The following is a 17653-nucleotide window of genomic DNA, read 5'->3' as shown; positions in this document are numbered from 1 at the left end:
TTATAACAAAATGGTATACTATGGAAAGCTAAGCCAATCATTTAACAGCTATTTAATTGCGCGTTTAACCCAATATAGAATATGAGTCAAGCTCTGTCTGTGGATATTATTAGCGCCCTCTAACAAGGTCAGGACATTTTAATAACAAAAACGATATCTAAATAAGAATTGGACACATGCTAATGAGCAATTGCCACATCCTGACTTCTTTTATCTATGCCACTGCTGTGGAGCGCCACTATTGTAATAAGTTTGAAAGGAACTTCCTGTTTCGCTATCTACTGTAGATTTCACTAGTTGTAGACTTACACACGGGCTGAAAACTCCGGGAATTTGAAATAATTTGTGTCAAAACGGGTCAAACAACAGTCTCATTACATCCCTACAATCTTTGATTTGTTGGTTTTAGGTGAAAACTTGAGGTAGACAACATGGGCGTCATACTTTACTTTACTTCTGTGTCCAGCAATTTGGAGGTAGGTGTGGCGATATAAAATCATGCAATACATGAAAACAAAACACTGTCTGCATCAATAATTAAAACGTCACCGTAGCGTAGATCGGAAACTCGCAGATTCGAATGAAGCAAGTGGGGCACGTGCCCTGGGCGCCACCCTAATTGGGGCGCCGAATTGACCAATTCAGCATCAATTCTTCGCCCCGGCCAAGTCAAATTTTCGCGCACTTCGATGAAACTGTTTTTAACATAAATCCATTAACATTTGAGTATTCCAGGGTGTCTTCTAAATGAAGGTCCCAGAATCGTCTTGCAAGAAATTGATACCAGATCACATAATCAGGTCCACACTTCAAGTACACTTAGAATGAGGACCGAGACAAGTTTGATCTATAACTGGTTAAAGGTGACAAGACATACATTAAGCACTGGAATCATGAGTTGATTCAGTGGAAGCACCTATATCCCCCACCCCAAAGAAGATCATCACTCGGTCACCATAAATCGAGGTCTTCATCGCTGTTTTCTGAGATTCAGGAGAGTCTTGATGACAGATCTTTTGCCAATTGAAATTACAATTATAGGCAAATATCATACAATTTTGATAGCGAAATTGAGGCAAGGCATCAAGTGAAGGTTGGTGGTAGGAATGGGTCTGTTCTTGGATCGTGTCCTGTACACTATTCTCAGTTTATCAAGCTGCCACTCATGACAGAGTATCAGATAACTAAAGTAACCCTATTGTGGTGCAGACATGGCCTCCAGCTCCAGTTAGCGAAACCTAATTTAGAATTTAAAGTCCCGCCTTCATAATATCACGTTTGCTGGTGATCAATGCTGAACCTTCACTGAAGAGTGGCTCATGGAGTAATCGGAAGATTTTCATTTTGTTGACACAGAAAGTTTCAAGAAAAATTGGGACAGGTCCATTAAGGTTTGCAATGGCCATCTTCAAGAGTGAGATATAAAGAATTTGGCTAGTACTCTTTCAAGTACCTTGTTCTATGAACTTATTGACCGCCCCTCGTAGCTTTCCTTATTAAATATCCCCGAGAGTCTCGCGGGCCGCACAAAATTCGCCGTGAGTTGTCCACGCTTGATTATAACTTCACTAACAATGTATGTGTCTGATTTAACTCAAATTTGGTCCTATATATTATATAGGACAAATTTGAGTTAAATCAGACACATAGACCTACATTGTAATTAAATTGGAAGTTGTATCCTATTCATTATAACATGATTAAGAATACATGTAGTGGAAATTAATATATTCTTTAGAATTCCGTTAAAGGCATATATTGGAATGTCATCTTTCCCTGGGTAAGATCTGACACCAGGCCATCCCATGGCCAGAGGGTAACATGAGTAGGTTTGTTTCACCTTGAAGGCAAGGATAGTCTTGCTAATATGGGCTAACTTTCCCCTAGGTCATCCAATATGCCATGAATTAGTAGGACTACAACTGGTATCTACTGGTCACTTTATACTCCTATTTCCACATCTGCTTATTTATTGTTGTAAATGAGTTATGTACGTTTTACAAAAGTGTTGTTGTTTCAGCCCTTTTACAACGTAACTAAAGAACCGCAGCACTTATAAAAGTATATCTGTGATATTTTCATTCTTCTACACACTCGCTATGAATTGAGCAATGCACTTTTTGCCAAAGCTCACTACCATTCGTAAGTAAAAATAATTAATAACCTTAAGTACTGAGTTAAGGGTACTTGCCCATGAATTTCATTCAGGGGCGTGTTTGAAAAACGGCACAGCATATTAGTAAAAAGAATAAAAATTACTAAAATTTACACCAGGGTTCGAACCACTGCCGATACACTATGCTGAAGAGTGAACGATGCCACTGTGCCACGGCGGTACCTGTGGTTAATGTCTGACGATTTTCAAAGATATACATATCAACACGTTTCTAGTGTATTGAAAAGCAGATTTTGGTAGGAATACAGTCATAGTAAGACATTGCACTCTACTTGTCTGTTTGTTTTTCATTTAATACAAATTAATTTTGATGAATTGAACTAGTATGACTCTTAGGACTCGTAATAAACGACGATTAATTTTCTAATAAATATAATAAAAACGCTGGGTCATTCAAGACGTCATTGTAATTTATGTCAAAACCAGGGGCGCGACAACACACCCCTGCGTGTGTAAGCCTACTTGCGCGATCGATACTCAATGATCCAGACAATAGCATTTGAATATACCGCCCTTATGTATGCATCTGCTTGACATGCCTGGTACCATAATAGCTTCCAATAGCCTACCCCACCGTAAATAGCTGTGCCAATATATACGTGTAATGTACGTAATTTTGAGGCATATTTTGTTCAAAAATGATAGGAATAAGGGACTGTTTCAGCCAAAATGTTGGCTGTCACCAGATGCGCAATATGGTACCGGGAAGTGTTGCAGAAAGGTAAGCGTACTCATTATTTATTCAAAATATCACATTTTAATGAATTCGGATGCGAAATCCGAAAAGGGATTGACAGGTCAAAATTCTCACACTAGAAATATTGTGAAATAAAATCAAATCAAATTTAGGCTCCCCAAACAACGTCCAATTATTCCCATTGGTATTTGCTACACGTGTATATAATAAATTATGATTTGGGGCTAATTTGAGAAGAGTTATGGTTTCGAATTTCAAAATACATCGAGTGACGTTTTTGATCATAAACCTCGGCAATTCAAGACTCTGTAAAAACAAATCAAGAATTTTCTGGGATAATTGCAACTAAAGTATATGAAAGTTATGATCTAAGCTACCAGATACATCATTAATTTCCTGGCTATGACATTTAGTTGTGGGAAAAGATTACTTTAATATTTGTGCGGGATTATTTCCCGCCAAAAATTTCAACCAAAAAGAGCATGTAGCCTTAAGTCTTTCTGGTGCTGACTGAAATCTATAATCTCTGACTTACGGCTTCTCATGATGCAGTCATGTCTACAGTAGAATTCATCTCGACCTTTGCAGGACTTAAACCCCATTAAAAGCTATTAAACCAAGATAACACTCATTGAAACAGCTCAACTGATTAAATCGGATCTTCTCTGGTTGTGCACATGTGTCTGTTTTACACGTGCGATATCGCAATAAAGCTGGTATTATAGCTTCAGTTGGGTAACCGATTATAAAGGAAGCGAAAGGAAACAATGGTATGTGGACCTTTGTTCACGAAATGAGACAATGGCCTGCTTTTTGTTAACCAGCATTCTTGAAAATGAGCAACATAATGATTGTTGGCTTAACACGGTTTTGAAATAATTTCTTCATATTTTTGGTGTTATCTGTCCAGGGGCGTAGCCAGCTTTCTTGGTCAGGGGGGGCAAAATAAAATTTTTGGGGCACAGACGAAAAAAATTGCAGTTGCATCATACAATACATAGAGACTGTATGTCTTCGAGCTTCCCGAAAAGGGCCTTATTGGGATGATGTGCGCGCGTAGCGCGAAAAAATGGTATTTTACACTATTTTCGCCCATTATCCGGCTAAAAAAGGGCTTTATTGTTACAATGTGCTCGCGTAGCGCGAACATTTTTTGTATTTTACACTATTTTGGCCCTGAATTTTGCTAGAAAAGGGGCTCCTTGCCCTTTTTCTTTTCCTTTGCCCTCCTGATTTTCTCTTTCATTTTTTGTCTTTTTCTTTCATTTTTTGTCAGGGGGGCACTCTGCCCCCCCGCTGGCTACGCTACTGTATCTGTCGTTTACATATCCTTCCTAAAACACAAAAGTGCGACCCTCTCCAAACACCTAAATTAGCTAAAAATTTAGGACATGTTACAAAACTATATTTTCTAGAATTTCGTAGAATAGTATAAATGTAGCTTGTACCGTTTTTTGTGGCATCCTTCAGACCCCGGCCTTCAGAACGGAGCGGTCCGTTACCAATATAGCTCAATATTTTCGGTCAAATCTCCATTCTATTAACACGGGGAGTTGGCTAGCTATGAGCTAGCTATGCTTTGCCCTCACTCATATTCTACGAAAGTGCGACCCCTTCTGAACATCTAACCTAGCTGCAATTTTAGGTCATGTTAGAGAAATATATTTGCTAGAAGTTTGGAGAATAGTTAAAATATTGGCCGGTTATTTTTCACACAGTGATGTTAACTAGGCAAATGCAATATACTTCTAACATAGACTATTTGTAAAGGTCGCGCGTCAATGGTGAGAGCACTGTGTATTGTGTATAGGATAACGGACAGTAACTGCAGTATGTAACTTTCAGTGTTGTCAATGGTGAATGGGATGGTTATTACAATAGAATCCAATGACCATTCAATTATCTATTACAGTTCTGTAACTACACTTAAAAAGTGCTTAAAGATGGATTAGTGTCTATTGTGTCCGGCACTTAATTGTTTACCTCAAGTGGCATCAAGCTTAAATTGTGTCATCTTTAGTCAGTGTTGGACCAAATTGAGTTCGGGCTTTCAGAGTTGAATCTTTCTGGCTAATTACAATTGGCTAATTGTGGTGCGGCTAAGAATTGTGTTATATCTGCAATATTAAGTTTGATTTGGTTAAGGTTGACAATGGTTGACAACTATTTTAAACTGTTGCAATTTGGTTCACAGCATCTTGCGAATGGTACCGAGCTTTGGATTGCATTGATCATTACATAGCGAGTGTGTAGAAGAATTCAAATATCACAAATATACTTTTGTAGGTCCTGTGGTTCTTGAGTTATGTTGTATAAGAGGGCTGAAACAACAGCACTTTGTAAAACGTACATAACAATAATAAATCAAGCAAATTTTCAAAGTATAATTATGATTTGTAGAATGCACTTTTACAACATCAAAGTGTTAGATTTCAATAATATATTGATTTAGATAATGAAAATCGGTTTTTTTTGGCTGTTTCGACCAACAATACCTAGTCTACCCTTATGACTGGAAGAAACGGTGGGTGCGGGTGATTATTTTGCAGTGGCGTACCGGGACCGCCCCAACCCCGGGGGGCTGAAGAAAATTCAATTTTGCCACCCCTTCCTCAACAGCCTGAAAAGGTTGACCCAATTTTTTCTCGGTCGTTTGAAAAAGTGAAGAGCAAAAAAAAAAAAAAAAAAAAGGTTTCAGGCGCTAGCGACCTAAAAACCTAAAAGCAGCACATTTTGATGTATAGTACCATTTTTTCAAAAAATATGCTTTATCAAATTTTTACGCCCTTTTTGTTATTTACTAATTCCTTTTTCCGGCCCTTCGTTTTGACGCCCCTTCTTCTTCCTCCGCCCCTTCATTTTGGCCGCCCCCTGCTTTTACCCCGGCGGGCTGGCGCCCCAAAGCCCCCCCCCAAAAATTACGCGCATTTTTTGGTACCAAAATCTCAAAATGGCCAAAAAGTGAGTTCCATCGATGTATCTGATCCAGCGTATATGCTTGTTTGCTAGTTTACTTATTGGTCGGTGGGTCGCTGCCGATGGAGCAGTATGCTTGTATGTTCATAAATTAATTAATTCATACTTTTTTAAATCAGGTCAAGAAACACCAGCAGAAGATTTTGCTGGTCTTAGATGGCAAAAAGATTCCTTATCAGACGATTGATATAGCACTTAGTGAAGACAGCAAAGGAAAGATGAGAGAGGTAGCAGGAAATGACAAAGCACTGCCACCTCAGTTCGCAAATGATGACACATATTGTGGGGTAAGTCAGGGAATGTGTGCCATTCAATTGGTGGACCACAAATTGAATAATATTAAGATGATATACCAACAATGGTGGACACTAGCTCATTTTTGACAGTGATTAGTGTATGAGAGCTAGAGATGATGGGATCAAAAAGCTCTTGAAGAAGAGTTGGGAAACATTTCACTAATTTTCAAAAAAAGTTTTTGTGTGGTACAACTAACTATAAATCAATATCTAATAATCATGTTTGTGTACCTCAGTGACCTTCTTTTGTAAGGCCAAAAGAAAAAAGTCTGTCTCAGACACCCGCCCGCATTGCTATGTGAACTCCATTATTTAGCTTTGTACAAGAGTACGTGTATTTTTCAATCAGCAATTGATCATAGAGCATGTTAGCTGAGCCGTTATTTAGCGTACAATATCGTATAAGTACTGCGAAATCAATTGTTATTGCAATATAATCTTTCCGTAAACAGCCATTGACTATAGACACGCTCAATTTGTAAATGAGCAACTTATTTCAATAACGCTCCATTCTTGGAAAACAATGGAGCGATAAAACAATAGCGTCATAGGTGTATATTAAATGATTAATGGCCGCGGATTAGAACATTCGTGGATAGAATGGCCTCGTCGCTTCGCGACTCGGCCATTGGCCACGAATGTTCTAAACCTTGGCCATTATCCTATAGGCCTACACAGCCTAATTTGGGGAGTTGCTGCTCTGTTGATTTGTTTTGACAACTTCTCCATGCATATTTGGATTTGCACCTAGCCCTGCTTAAGACTTGCCTCTACTGAAAGTTAGTTGCCATTTCTGGAAACATTGAACATAATTTGCCTTTCAGAAAATGTTACTTTTGTTATGATAGGGTAGGCCAATATAGTATGAGTGTTTCAATGCAAAATGATGCTCAATCCTTACTGACGAAAGACAAAGGATCCCCACTTCACAAATGGTCATATAATGAATATAATGGAATATTTTCATTTTGTCTGTCCACAGGACTTTGCAGCATTTGAGGAAGCAGTTGAAAACGAAACGGTGGAGGAATTCCTAAAGTTAAAATAAAAAATAACATTTGATCAATCTAACTACAGAGACTCTTCTTATAAGGTGACTTATAAAAAAAATAATTATGGAAGTGAGGCCCTGGCGTAATAGATAATAAAAATTCCCTTTAAAAAGGAAAGCCATCTTCAATGTAGAAGAGAACTTGTAAATTAGTTCAGGTGGAAGACATTATTGAATGGATGATGATTATGCTAAATGGGAAATTATTGAATTATATCAGCTACAATTTTGTATAGGTGAAGGTGCCACTTATGTGTAATACTGACTTTGTTATAAGACACAAAATAAGCTCTTTCGAAGGAGGGTAGTATTCAATTTGGGTAAAACCCGCCAAATTCAAAAGACTTTACCCACTTCGTGCAGCGTCATCATATTGTGTCCGCCATACCATAGTAAAAGGCTAATAGACAGTTGACATTTTATTACTTAGACAATAATAACTGCAGACCATTTATTTTGAGGTCATTGTGTGAAATCGGATTTGTTTTGGGCCGAGGTATGTTTCAGAGGGAGCGGTAGCTCCCAAGGAAAAAATAATACCAACTGAAGATGATTACAATATTTAACATAAGGGCTTACAACCCAGCAAACACAAAACGTTTTACAGAAAACGTTTCAATGTAGCTGGGTTATAATAAAGGGTAAAAACGTTTTAATACCATTTAGAAACATGTTTTAAAACTTGATGCAAAACATTCTAACATAATGTTATTTTAAACTTAAAAGTTTTGACAAAATATTTTGCACAAAATATGTTGCAATAAAATATAAAATGTTGACATTTAAAAAATTTTCACAACATTCTTAAAGTTTGTTGTAGTGTTTTTTGGTACAAAACGACCTTTATATAACCCGATATTTGAATGTTATTAAAACGCTTTGACCCAAACCAAAATGTTTTTACAACAAGTATAAAGGTATGACAATTTCTACTGTTCTAGGTCTATGTGTATTAATTTGTTGCTAAATAATCTACTATCTAGTTTTGCTTTCAACGGTTTAAAAAAATCAGAGCATCAGATGAGTGATAAAGTAAGTGTTGAAAATGCCACAACCATTCATACCTCATCTGTTTGATTGTAAACTGAGCTTTAAAAGGAACTTATAATTTTTCACAAGGTCATATCTTAAAATCCTGTCTATCAAAATGAACCAAAATTGCACACATGTTTACTTCAATACTCTATTCTATTTAACAATTGATGATTTGACACTGAAACAAATGATAAAAATAAAATTCGGCTATAGAACCCGTTTATCAATTCGGCCTAAAGAACACGGTACCCGTTTCGGACTATAGAACCGTTTTGAAATTTCGGACTAGAGAACCTTTTTAAAATTCGGATTATAGAACCTATTTCTATATTCGGACTAGAGAACATTTTTTTTAATTCAGACTATAGAGTCTATTTTCATATTCGGACTAGAGAATCGTTTTTAAAATTCGGATTAAAGAACCTCTTTTAAATAATATTCGGATTAGGGAACCTTTTTTAAAATTCGGACTATAGAACCTTCGAAATAAAGAACCGTCGGAATAAAGAACCATCGTAATAAAGAACCGTCGGATTAAAGAACCTTCGGACTAAAGAACCGTCGTAATAAAGAACCGTCGGACTATAGAGCTTCCACCTTTGAACCCGCCTCATCACAATAAGGCATAGGACAGTGTACTGATCACATTGAGTTTGGTCAAGCATATTCCAGTAGACCAATCCCTTTTCGCCTCATTCAATATGTGTCACATTAGGTCAGGGACGCTATTTATAATAGTTTGAATCCTTTATTGGAGGTCAATAGATAAAAGAAAGGCATTGAATTGAATCAACACAGGTGTTGCTCTAGATATTATCGTCAAAGCTCCCATAGCAGATTTCATATAGGTGGCGGCTCTTGCTCATTCATAACGCTCAATTAATCCTGTTGTACGCTTCATCTTGCCGAGTGCAAGGGCTGGTAATTTTTCCTCTCATGGTTATTACGCGTTTTTGTGTCGGTTAGTTTGGTCACATTTGACCATGTTGGTGTGCTTGCTTTTATCATGCTGTAGGCCCTACTCAACATTGTCGACCCTTTTGTATGCAATTGAATACCTGAGTGGAAGAAGGGCCCAACTCCAATGTTTTACAAAAATGAGTTACCCCCAGCATTCTATTGCCAGCAGACTGTTTCTCCTGAAGATAAAAACGTTCTGTCTATAAAACTTTTCCAAATATTAAGTTTTTTCTTAATATCTCAAAAACAGTTTTGATGGAGTTGGGCCCTTCTTACACTCAGGTATTCAATTGTATTATAGAGTACCGAAGTGATGACGTCACAAAAAACTTTTTTTTTGCATTTCAGCATTTTCATGACCATATTTCAGTAGAACATGATGAAAAACATCCGCAGTCCAAATTTGGTGGGAATCGGAGATATGGCAGCACGAATACCTAATTAGGCCCATTGAAATCAGTGTTAATTGGTCTGGTCTGATTTTTTGACAATTTTATTTAAGGGGGTACTACACCCATCACATTTTTTGCGGGTTTTTTGCATTTTGTGAAGAAATGAGAAAAAAAAAATTGGTCAAAGTGGTATGTAAAATTAAGGGGCAAATCTTCTCGTTCTATTGGTGGCATTGATATTAATGTAGCTTGCATGCTTTTAATGCTACAAGCCAAAGACAGGTACATCATGACCCCGTTACAAATTTGAGGATATCTACAATTTCAGAACTGCCACCGTGAATCCACTTACACACACATATTTATCATTAATGGCAGACTCTAAAAGTACCAAAATATTTTTTTTGGGGAAATGCATTAATTATGCACAGCTTTGAAAACACAAATATGCATCAATTTCATGTTATCAATGAAATTAAACTTATTTTTCCCTTCCAGATGACAATGATATGCAAAATTTGTGTTCGCAAGGCAGCATATTTGTTTCAGGTTTGATAAGGTTGAAATTAAAGAACAGTCAATGACTTGGTTCTCAGTATTAGGAGAATTTTTGCTCAGTTTTCTGAGGAAATACGGGAAGCTTACGAAATATGATTTATAATGCATTGTAATGTGAATCGCTATGTTCAGAATGATAACAGTTCAATGGAACAGGCTCCTGCTTCACGTTTAGTAACAGTTTCGTCACTTACCTGTAGCGCATGCTGATATCCTTCCAATTCAAGAAAATCCTATATAAATCCACGAAAAAAGGATGAAATTCACTGCTTTCGCTTGCCGAACACTTCCATGACTTCCGCCATTGATTTAAATGATTTTGGTTTTTTCTAGCGTTGGGCGATTCGATACCATTTTGGTATCGGCTATTTTCCGATAAAATACTTTTATTTTTATGGAAAGTAGGCCTATTGAAAACAAAAATAATTATTCGAAAATTGAAAACAAATATTAAAAAAACAAATCGTTCATTCTCTACATAAGCTTAGGAACCGGGGGGGGGGCTTGAGGGGGCTCAATAATTTTGGTACGGGGGCTGGACAGCCCCCCTCCCAATAATCCTAGGTGAACTTAAAAAGTTGTGATAAAATAGAGGGAAAAGAGGTCTTTGTGATTTTTATTTTGCAAAATTTTCCGAATGCAAGGGGGGGGGGAACCCCCTCCCCCGCACCCCGGTCTGGCCCCACAAAATTTTGTTCAAGTTTCAGCCCCCCCCCCTCATGTTGAAAATCTTCCTAAGCCTATGCACTAGCGCGGACTTCAGGTAGCGAATAAATTGTGTGGTAGAGCTAGGGACCGTTCACAAACACTTGTTAGGGGGGGGGGCTGAAGCAAAAAATTTCATCACGAAAATTTTTCTGGGCCCGCCTTTACAGACCTCAAAAATTTCAGCCCCTTTGACATGAAAATTATGGGTCAACCCCATAGACCAGCATATAAACTCTATTTTCCAAGGGGAATTTGTGGTCATTATTTTAGCCCCCCACTAGGAGGGTCAAAACTTTTCAGCCCCCCATCCTTTGCATTCACCCCCTCATAACAAGTGTTTGTGAACAGTCGCGGTCCCATATACTATCTCGCAGCGACAGCTTTAATCATTCCAGTGGATTGTCTATGGGATATGCGCTCTAGCGGCACACCATGGCGGGCATTGGTGGCGCATGTAGGCCTACATGATAAAACAAAATTTAAGATTTTGTCAAAACTACAGCCGGTCCGTATTTCAGGGTGTGTTTGTTATGTTATATTCATTACAATTAGGTAAAAATTTCGATTTTGAAAATGTTACTTTAAATAACAATTAATTGTTTTCCTAATGTAACGTCACAAAATAGCGATCTATCATTGACATTTAAAAGTGTATAGAAACTAGTTTACGCTAGGGATCTTCATTTCATACAATTTTTAACAACGCCCGAAGTTTTCGTGTTCTTGAGCATTGTAAAGTTGCAATGTTCGATTCCAAAATTGCAAATCTTTTACAAAATATTTTACAAACACCACGGTTATATGTTACGAAAGATTTGAAACTATAGCCAATGTATTGGTTTTGTTTAATGTTTACAATTGATTTCAACACAAAATTGTGTTAATAATGTTTTAAACTTAAATTGTCAACAGAAAGAGTCAGCTGATCATCGGGTTTTATGTTTTCTATTAACAAGAGTGGAAACAAAGGAACCCAAAGAATGTGCAAATTTATAAATTGACTTCGGCTAGCATCTTAAAATTAAACTCTGAGTCAAGCTTTGTTAAAATTAAAAAGAAAGTTGTAACGTTGTTGCATCATGATCTTGTTGATTAAAAGTGGTGTTTGCTATACTGGTTTTATTAGGGGCTGTGCAATAATTATGAGCCCCCCGGGGGGTAAAATTTCCAAACGGCTCGCCAAAAGGGCTTGCCCCCCCCTCCCGTCCTGCCAAAAATCGCTTGCCCCCCCCCTCTCGGCCCGCCAAAATTCTTTGCCCCCTTTGCGCATGCCAAATTTTGGGATCCCAATTTACAAACCTTAAATGGTCTATATACCTGTTGCGAGCGCAGCGAGCAGGAAAATTTGCATATTTATGCGTTTCCGTACTGTTTTCCTAAGCCATTTTTAGTGCGTTTATTAAAAAGGCGCCCTATGAATGTGTGCCAAAATCGCTTGCCCCCCTCTCAGCTTGCCAAAAATTGCTTGCCCCCCTTTTGGCTCGCCAAAATTTCTTGCCCCCCAATTTTACCCTCCCCAGGGCTCATAATTATTGCACATCCCCTTATCACATGTGTTTGTGTTACGATTCGTAATCCCACGAAGAGTAAGTCAAGTTCGTTAATGTGGTAGGCCTATTATAGTACAGCCACACGTACCCCCATCCCCTCCCCCAACAAACACATTGACTCATTTTAGGCGCGGATGGCAGGGGGCACGGCGGGCCCGCCCCCTCTCAAAAAAGAGAAGAGAAGAGAAAGGGGAAGAACGGAGAAAAAGAAGAGCATGTGAAAATTACCGCGGGACGGCCGATGCACCCAAAGTCAGTATTCGACTTCATCGATTTATGCATGCTTTAGTAATTGCGAATCTCAAGTTTTGCAAATTGAGTTCCTGCCCTTACCGCAATTGATTCAAATAGTGTAAAAACGGCCGTGCACCAAATAGCTTCAATTGGACCTTCATTTTGCAAAATTTTTAAACTTCTCAGGCGGGAACATCCCCCTCAGACACCCCCTTGTGTAGTGGATAATCATTTTCGCTCTTCTTCCGACATTACCAAATTTAAGCCCTATGTTAACACAATTTATAGGCTTACAGGAAAACTTGTCCACGGAAGGTTTCATGGACCGTCATTTAACAAATTTTTCAAACTAAAATTTTATACACTAATCACTGCTCAGTGCCAAAATGGTCCACAATCACTTCAATAAAGTTTTCATTTTGCACAAGTTTCTTTTCTGAGGGGCCACAGCCCCTCAGACATCCCCTCTAATGTCGCGCAAGCGCGACGCGATGGCCATTATTTTCAATGTTATTTTATTTTTTTCTAAAAATAGCCCCCCCCCTCTGGCTGCTTTAGATCGACAACTGATACAAAAAGCTGGTATCGCCCATCCCTACAGAGGATGACACAGATTACTCAACACACGACTTCTACTTTTACCACGGTCATTTCACACGCGTATGAATAGAAATTGTTTTGCGTACTTTTTAAATATTTTTAGAGCACGGTTTTTTCAATATTTTGACAAGTTGACGTCGAATTTTCTATTCTATATTGTTTGGCAATAATGTATGTTGCCATGATAGTTTATCCAAAGTTGTAGTTTTGTGTTTTTGATCGCATTTTTTTATTACGAATTCGCATTTTGTGAACGCCAGCATGGTCAGGAGGATTCGCCAGGGTGCAGAATTCGGGTAAGTGTGACGGTAATTTTGCCGTTTTGGACACTAAAAGGCATTCGATCCTTGATTTTATTGATATGAACTTTGTTCATTTGCAAAGCATAATGACATGGGTACCAATTGTATATGTTTATTAAATTTTAAAGACATTTTTGCCCATGTTTGACCTACGCAAATCGTTAAGCGTGTATTGACAAAACGGTGTGTGTCAGTCCTGTTGTGAAGAAGACTACGTGTGGATCGCTAAAAAAATAAGCGTCCTTAACAACCAGTCAACTTTAAGACAAATAGGTGAAAAATGACACTTTAACGACGTTTTTTCCGATTATTACGTCTCTTCTACGGCGAATAAACATGATAAACCCTTTTGAATTGACCCAGTTATTGACCAATAGGGGGTGCACCGCTCAGTCCGACACGCCGCTAGTCCGACACGCCGCTAGTCCGAATCTGACAAACACTTTTTTAGTCCGACACTCCGCTAGTCCGAATTTAAAATACACTCTGCCAGTCCGACACGCCGCTAGTCCGAATGTGAAATGCAATGCGCTAGTCCGACACACCGCTAGTCCGAATCTAAAAAACACCTTTTCAGTCCGACACTCCGCTAGTCCGAATATGAAAAGCACTGCGCTAGTCCGAATCTGAAAAGCACTGCCCTAGTCCGAATATGAAAAACACTGCGCTAGTCCGAATTTCGGACTAGCGCAGTGTTTCTCAGATTCGGACTAGCGCAGTGTTTTTAAATTCGGACTAGCGCAGTGCTTTGTTTTCACTGATCACATTATCCCCTTTTAATTTCAAGCCAAACAAATGAGGTATACGAAGAAAATTGAGATTTCATTCCAGCGCCTACATAATTTGCGTGTACTACATGTAATACTGCACGGAGCATCGCGCTCGACGTGTGTACATATAAGCTGACGTGACATCCACGAGACATGTTAGCAAGCACTCGATCGGTGAACTCTGAATAAAACCGGGTCTCCCCGGTTTTAATCTAAAAAGTTAAATGTTATTGTTATTAAAGCACTTCAGGCTATAGTCTTTTACGTGGTATTTTAGTACACCACTGGGCATTATAACTATGCAAAGAGTTGAAATCCGAGTAAAATTGAGGGCGTCGCTGTGAAGCAAATCATACATTACGGCTTTAACAACAGACAAGATATATGAAACCAGGCCAGTACGCATGATTTATTTTTTTTTTTTTTGGGGGGGGGGGGCACAGCATCATCATGAGGTCAATAATTACACTTGTACAGACGAAATCACATGGAAATGTAAACGCACCATCAGCATGATCAGGCGCTGGATCAAAAAATAAACTGAATTAATAAAATTCACCTCTAGAGATATCTTCCATTCCATTTAATAGCTTTTAATGAAACGAGTCTTATCAGGATAATTGAAGATTGCACTCTCTCATTGTATCTATAGAATTGATTGAGCCTGGTGTGTCAGATCTTTGGAACTGTCGGGATTCTAGAAATCTGCATTACGTTTGGGTTTTGGAAAGAACCTTCTGTTAAATCATGCATGACTCAATTACAAATCTCTAAATCCCTTTCGTCTTATCTATTGATATTTTGAATGGTGTTTATCTTTCCCTAATAGATTATGATACTAAATGAACAATCAGCTTGGACAGTTCGCACTAGGCCCTACATCTCATAGGACAATAAAGCTAGCGCCCTGATCGATTCTTCCTGCATATCAATATGCTTCATTTACATTACATTACAGAGATCGGACACTAATCCCAACCATAACAAACCATGTAAACAATGATCACCTATATTACAGGTGATATTACAGGTCTATATAATACAGGATTAGATTAGTTAACTATGATCTATTTGCAAGTATTATTTTGATTGAGCAGGAAATATCTGATACTATTTTTTTTATAGTAGTCTAGTTGCCGGCGTCAGGTATACATAGAATTTTTTTTATGATGATGACATGGACGTACTGATCATTATGCATGATGCAAACTCATAGGTGTTGTGCGTTTGGCAATTTGGGAGGGGCAGGGGTTCAAAATGACCCCATAGGATTATAAAATCAAAATTTCGAATTGCTCAAATACCTCTTTCAAATATATCAAATTATTTACATAAATAAACAAAAACAAATAAATAAATAAATAAATAAATTTAACAAATTTTAGCGTAGCATTAAAATAATAAATATAACCATTGCTGGCAGGAGGACTCGAACCAACGATATTGATATCAGCAGTCTGATGCTCTACCATTGAGCTATGACAGCAGCTAGTGATGAGGGTCAATTTTTTAGCTTATACAGTGTTTGTCTGTGATAATGCCGCCTCGTGAAAGAAATAAATATAAAATCTCAATTTGTAATTTAAATTTATTTGATAATTTTCTAACCTATATTTTCTTTAGAGCAGGGACAAATATTTCCCCTTTTATCTAATTTGACCGCTATATAAGAATCTACTTCTTTTATTACTGATTTAATTCCGCGATTTGTTCCATTAAGCAATATCAAAGATTAATGTCACACATCTCACAACAGATATTTAGTTGGCTTAGTGGTCTTGCACAGTGCTGTTTAACCGGGAGGTACCGAGATCGATTCCCACCTCTGCCTGCATTTTTTTTAAAGACTGGGAAATAATAACCTGACATTCGCCGCTGACATTCGTACTGCAGAAGCGGACTTATAACTTGTTAAACTTTGCTCCTTCCGTAAAAGGGTACATTATTTTGGCACTACATTATTTCTTTCTTTTTTTTTCACATTGCTGGTATTAAATATCAAATGGTCATAATTGGCGGTCACTTCAAATCATCCCCAACTGAACGAGGTTCAGGAATGTCCTCTCATTGTTAAGTGTTGGTTAACCCACCACTTGAGAATAAAGGACTATGAATAGGTGCAACAGGATTACCTACGGGATTATCTCAAGGATATAATTCGGTTCTCCCTCCTTTTCTTACATATTCTCTGATATGTGCTAGTGTCAATGGTTATTGTTAAAGGTCCGTAACCCGATCGACAGCATCATCCCCCCGATTTTTTTCATTGTTGATGAGGTTTTGGTATACTATTTTTCTCATTACTATCCTGAAATTTGACGCTCCAAGTCGATGTATTTCCGGAGAAATCATGAAACACAGCGGTTTTTACAGGTTACCAGTTTGTAAATAATAAAAATTACTTCGGATCATGGGTAGGGAATTAATTGCGTAACTTCAGTCTCCTCAACAGCTACTTTCGTTTCGCGTCATACACATTCTGTGAAAAAAGCGAACTACGCTAAGTGCTGAGGAGACGGTCCGCCGTATATAATTAAAACAATTCCTTGATAATCTCAGTTGGTTGAATAGCTAAATTGGTTAGCGCGCCATTCTTTTACCCGAGAGGTACCCGGTTCAAAACCCGGTATCGGAAGGTTCTTTTTCCTCTCCATTTTTAACCCAAACTTTTTATATTCATTTGAAATGTACATATTGCAAGGGAAATATATTTTGTTTCCTTTTTTTCTGAAACGGTACGAAAAAACAAAAACAAAAAAAAAACCAAATATTTTCCGTTCAATACGGGCCGCCGGCCGGGCATTAGTACAGCATGTCAGCATTCGTCATACGAACGGGAATTGTTGTTGTTGCCTGCCCAGAATGCAATTCACGTATACAAGGTATTGGATTGCAAATTTGGCTATTTATTCACATTTACGCTGAAAATGCTCTCGTTTTTTCACAAAGCAGCATAAAGGGGGAGATATTTGATATTATTATGTAATTTTAAAGACAATCCATATCCAAAACCAATAGGGTTACCTCCCTTTAAAAGGCAATAAGGTGTGTAATTGCAATATTTCCTCTGAATAGGAAAGACTCTCTACATCGAGTTATGTATGCTGGTGGTTCGCAATACTGTTATTTAAGAGAAGGTATCTTCCAAATCCAAATCGAAATGGACGGGTGTCAGAATTCTTGAATTCCGACAGCTGTCAAAAAGTTGGAATTATTTTGTAACGTCGGGTTCATGTTATTTTCTTATTATGAAAGTTTAAAGCGATATTCTAAAGGGGAAAACGGAAAAACCCGGATTTAGTTGCATAGAGAACTACTTGGGTTTGGACAGCCCTTAGAAGGGTTGCA

At 38.0% G+C, this 17653-nt stretch overlaps 1 protein-coding gene and 1 long non-coding RNA gene across 2 annotated transcripts in view; one reads left to right on the top strand and one right to left on the bottom strand.

The window, feature by feature from the left end:
- The window catches only part of LOC140141149 (uncharacterized), a 483782-nt gene that overhangs the window by 154780 nt on the left and 311349 nt on the right, over positions 1 to 17653 (bottom strand). The window lies entirely within an intron of this gene.
- LOC140140325 (SH3 domain-binding glutamic acid-rich-like protein 3) lies at positions 268 to 7214 on the top strand. The gene is made up of 3 exons (XM_072162095.1): positions 268 to 476; positions 5969 to 6136; positions 7128 to 7214. The coding sequence occupies exons 1-3, from the start codon at positions 432 to 434 to the stop codon at positions 7191 to 7193; spliced, it is 279 nt and encodes a 92-aa protein (XP_072018196.1). The 5' UTR covers positions 268 to 431; the 3' UTR covers positions 7194 to 7214.

This window comes from Amphiura filiformis, chromosome 19 (genome assembly GCF_039555335.1).
Source record: "Amphiura filiformis chromosome 19, Afil_fr2py, whole genome shotgun sequence".
Classification (NCBI taxonomy): domain Eukaryota; kingdom Metazoa; phylum Echinodermata; class Ophiuroidea; order Amphilepidida; family Amphiuridae; genus Amphiura; species Amphiura filiformis.
Note: the sequence above shows the minus strand (reverse complement) of the source record. Positions and strands in the feature narration are given on the sequence as shown.

Coding starts and splice junctions, on each gene's coding strand:
- LOC140140325 (XM_072162095.1), top strand. CDS start 432: ATGGGCGTCATACTTTACTTTACTTCTGTGTCCAGCAATTTGGAG. Junction 477..5,968: donor CTGTGTCCAGCAATTTGGAG/GTAGGTGTGGCG, acceptor TTTTTAAATCAG/GTCAAGAAACACCAGCAGAA. Junction 6,137..7,127: donor ATGATGACACATATTGTGGG/GTAAGTCAGGGA, acceptor GTCTGTCCACAG/GACTTTGCAGCATTTGAGGA.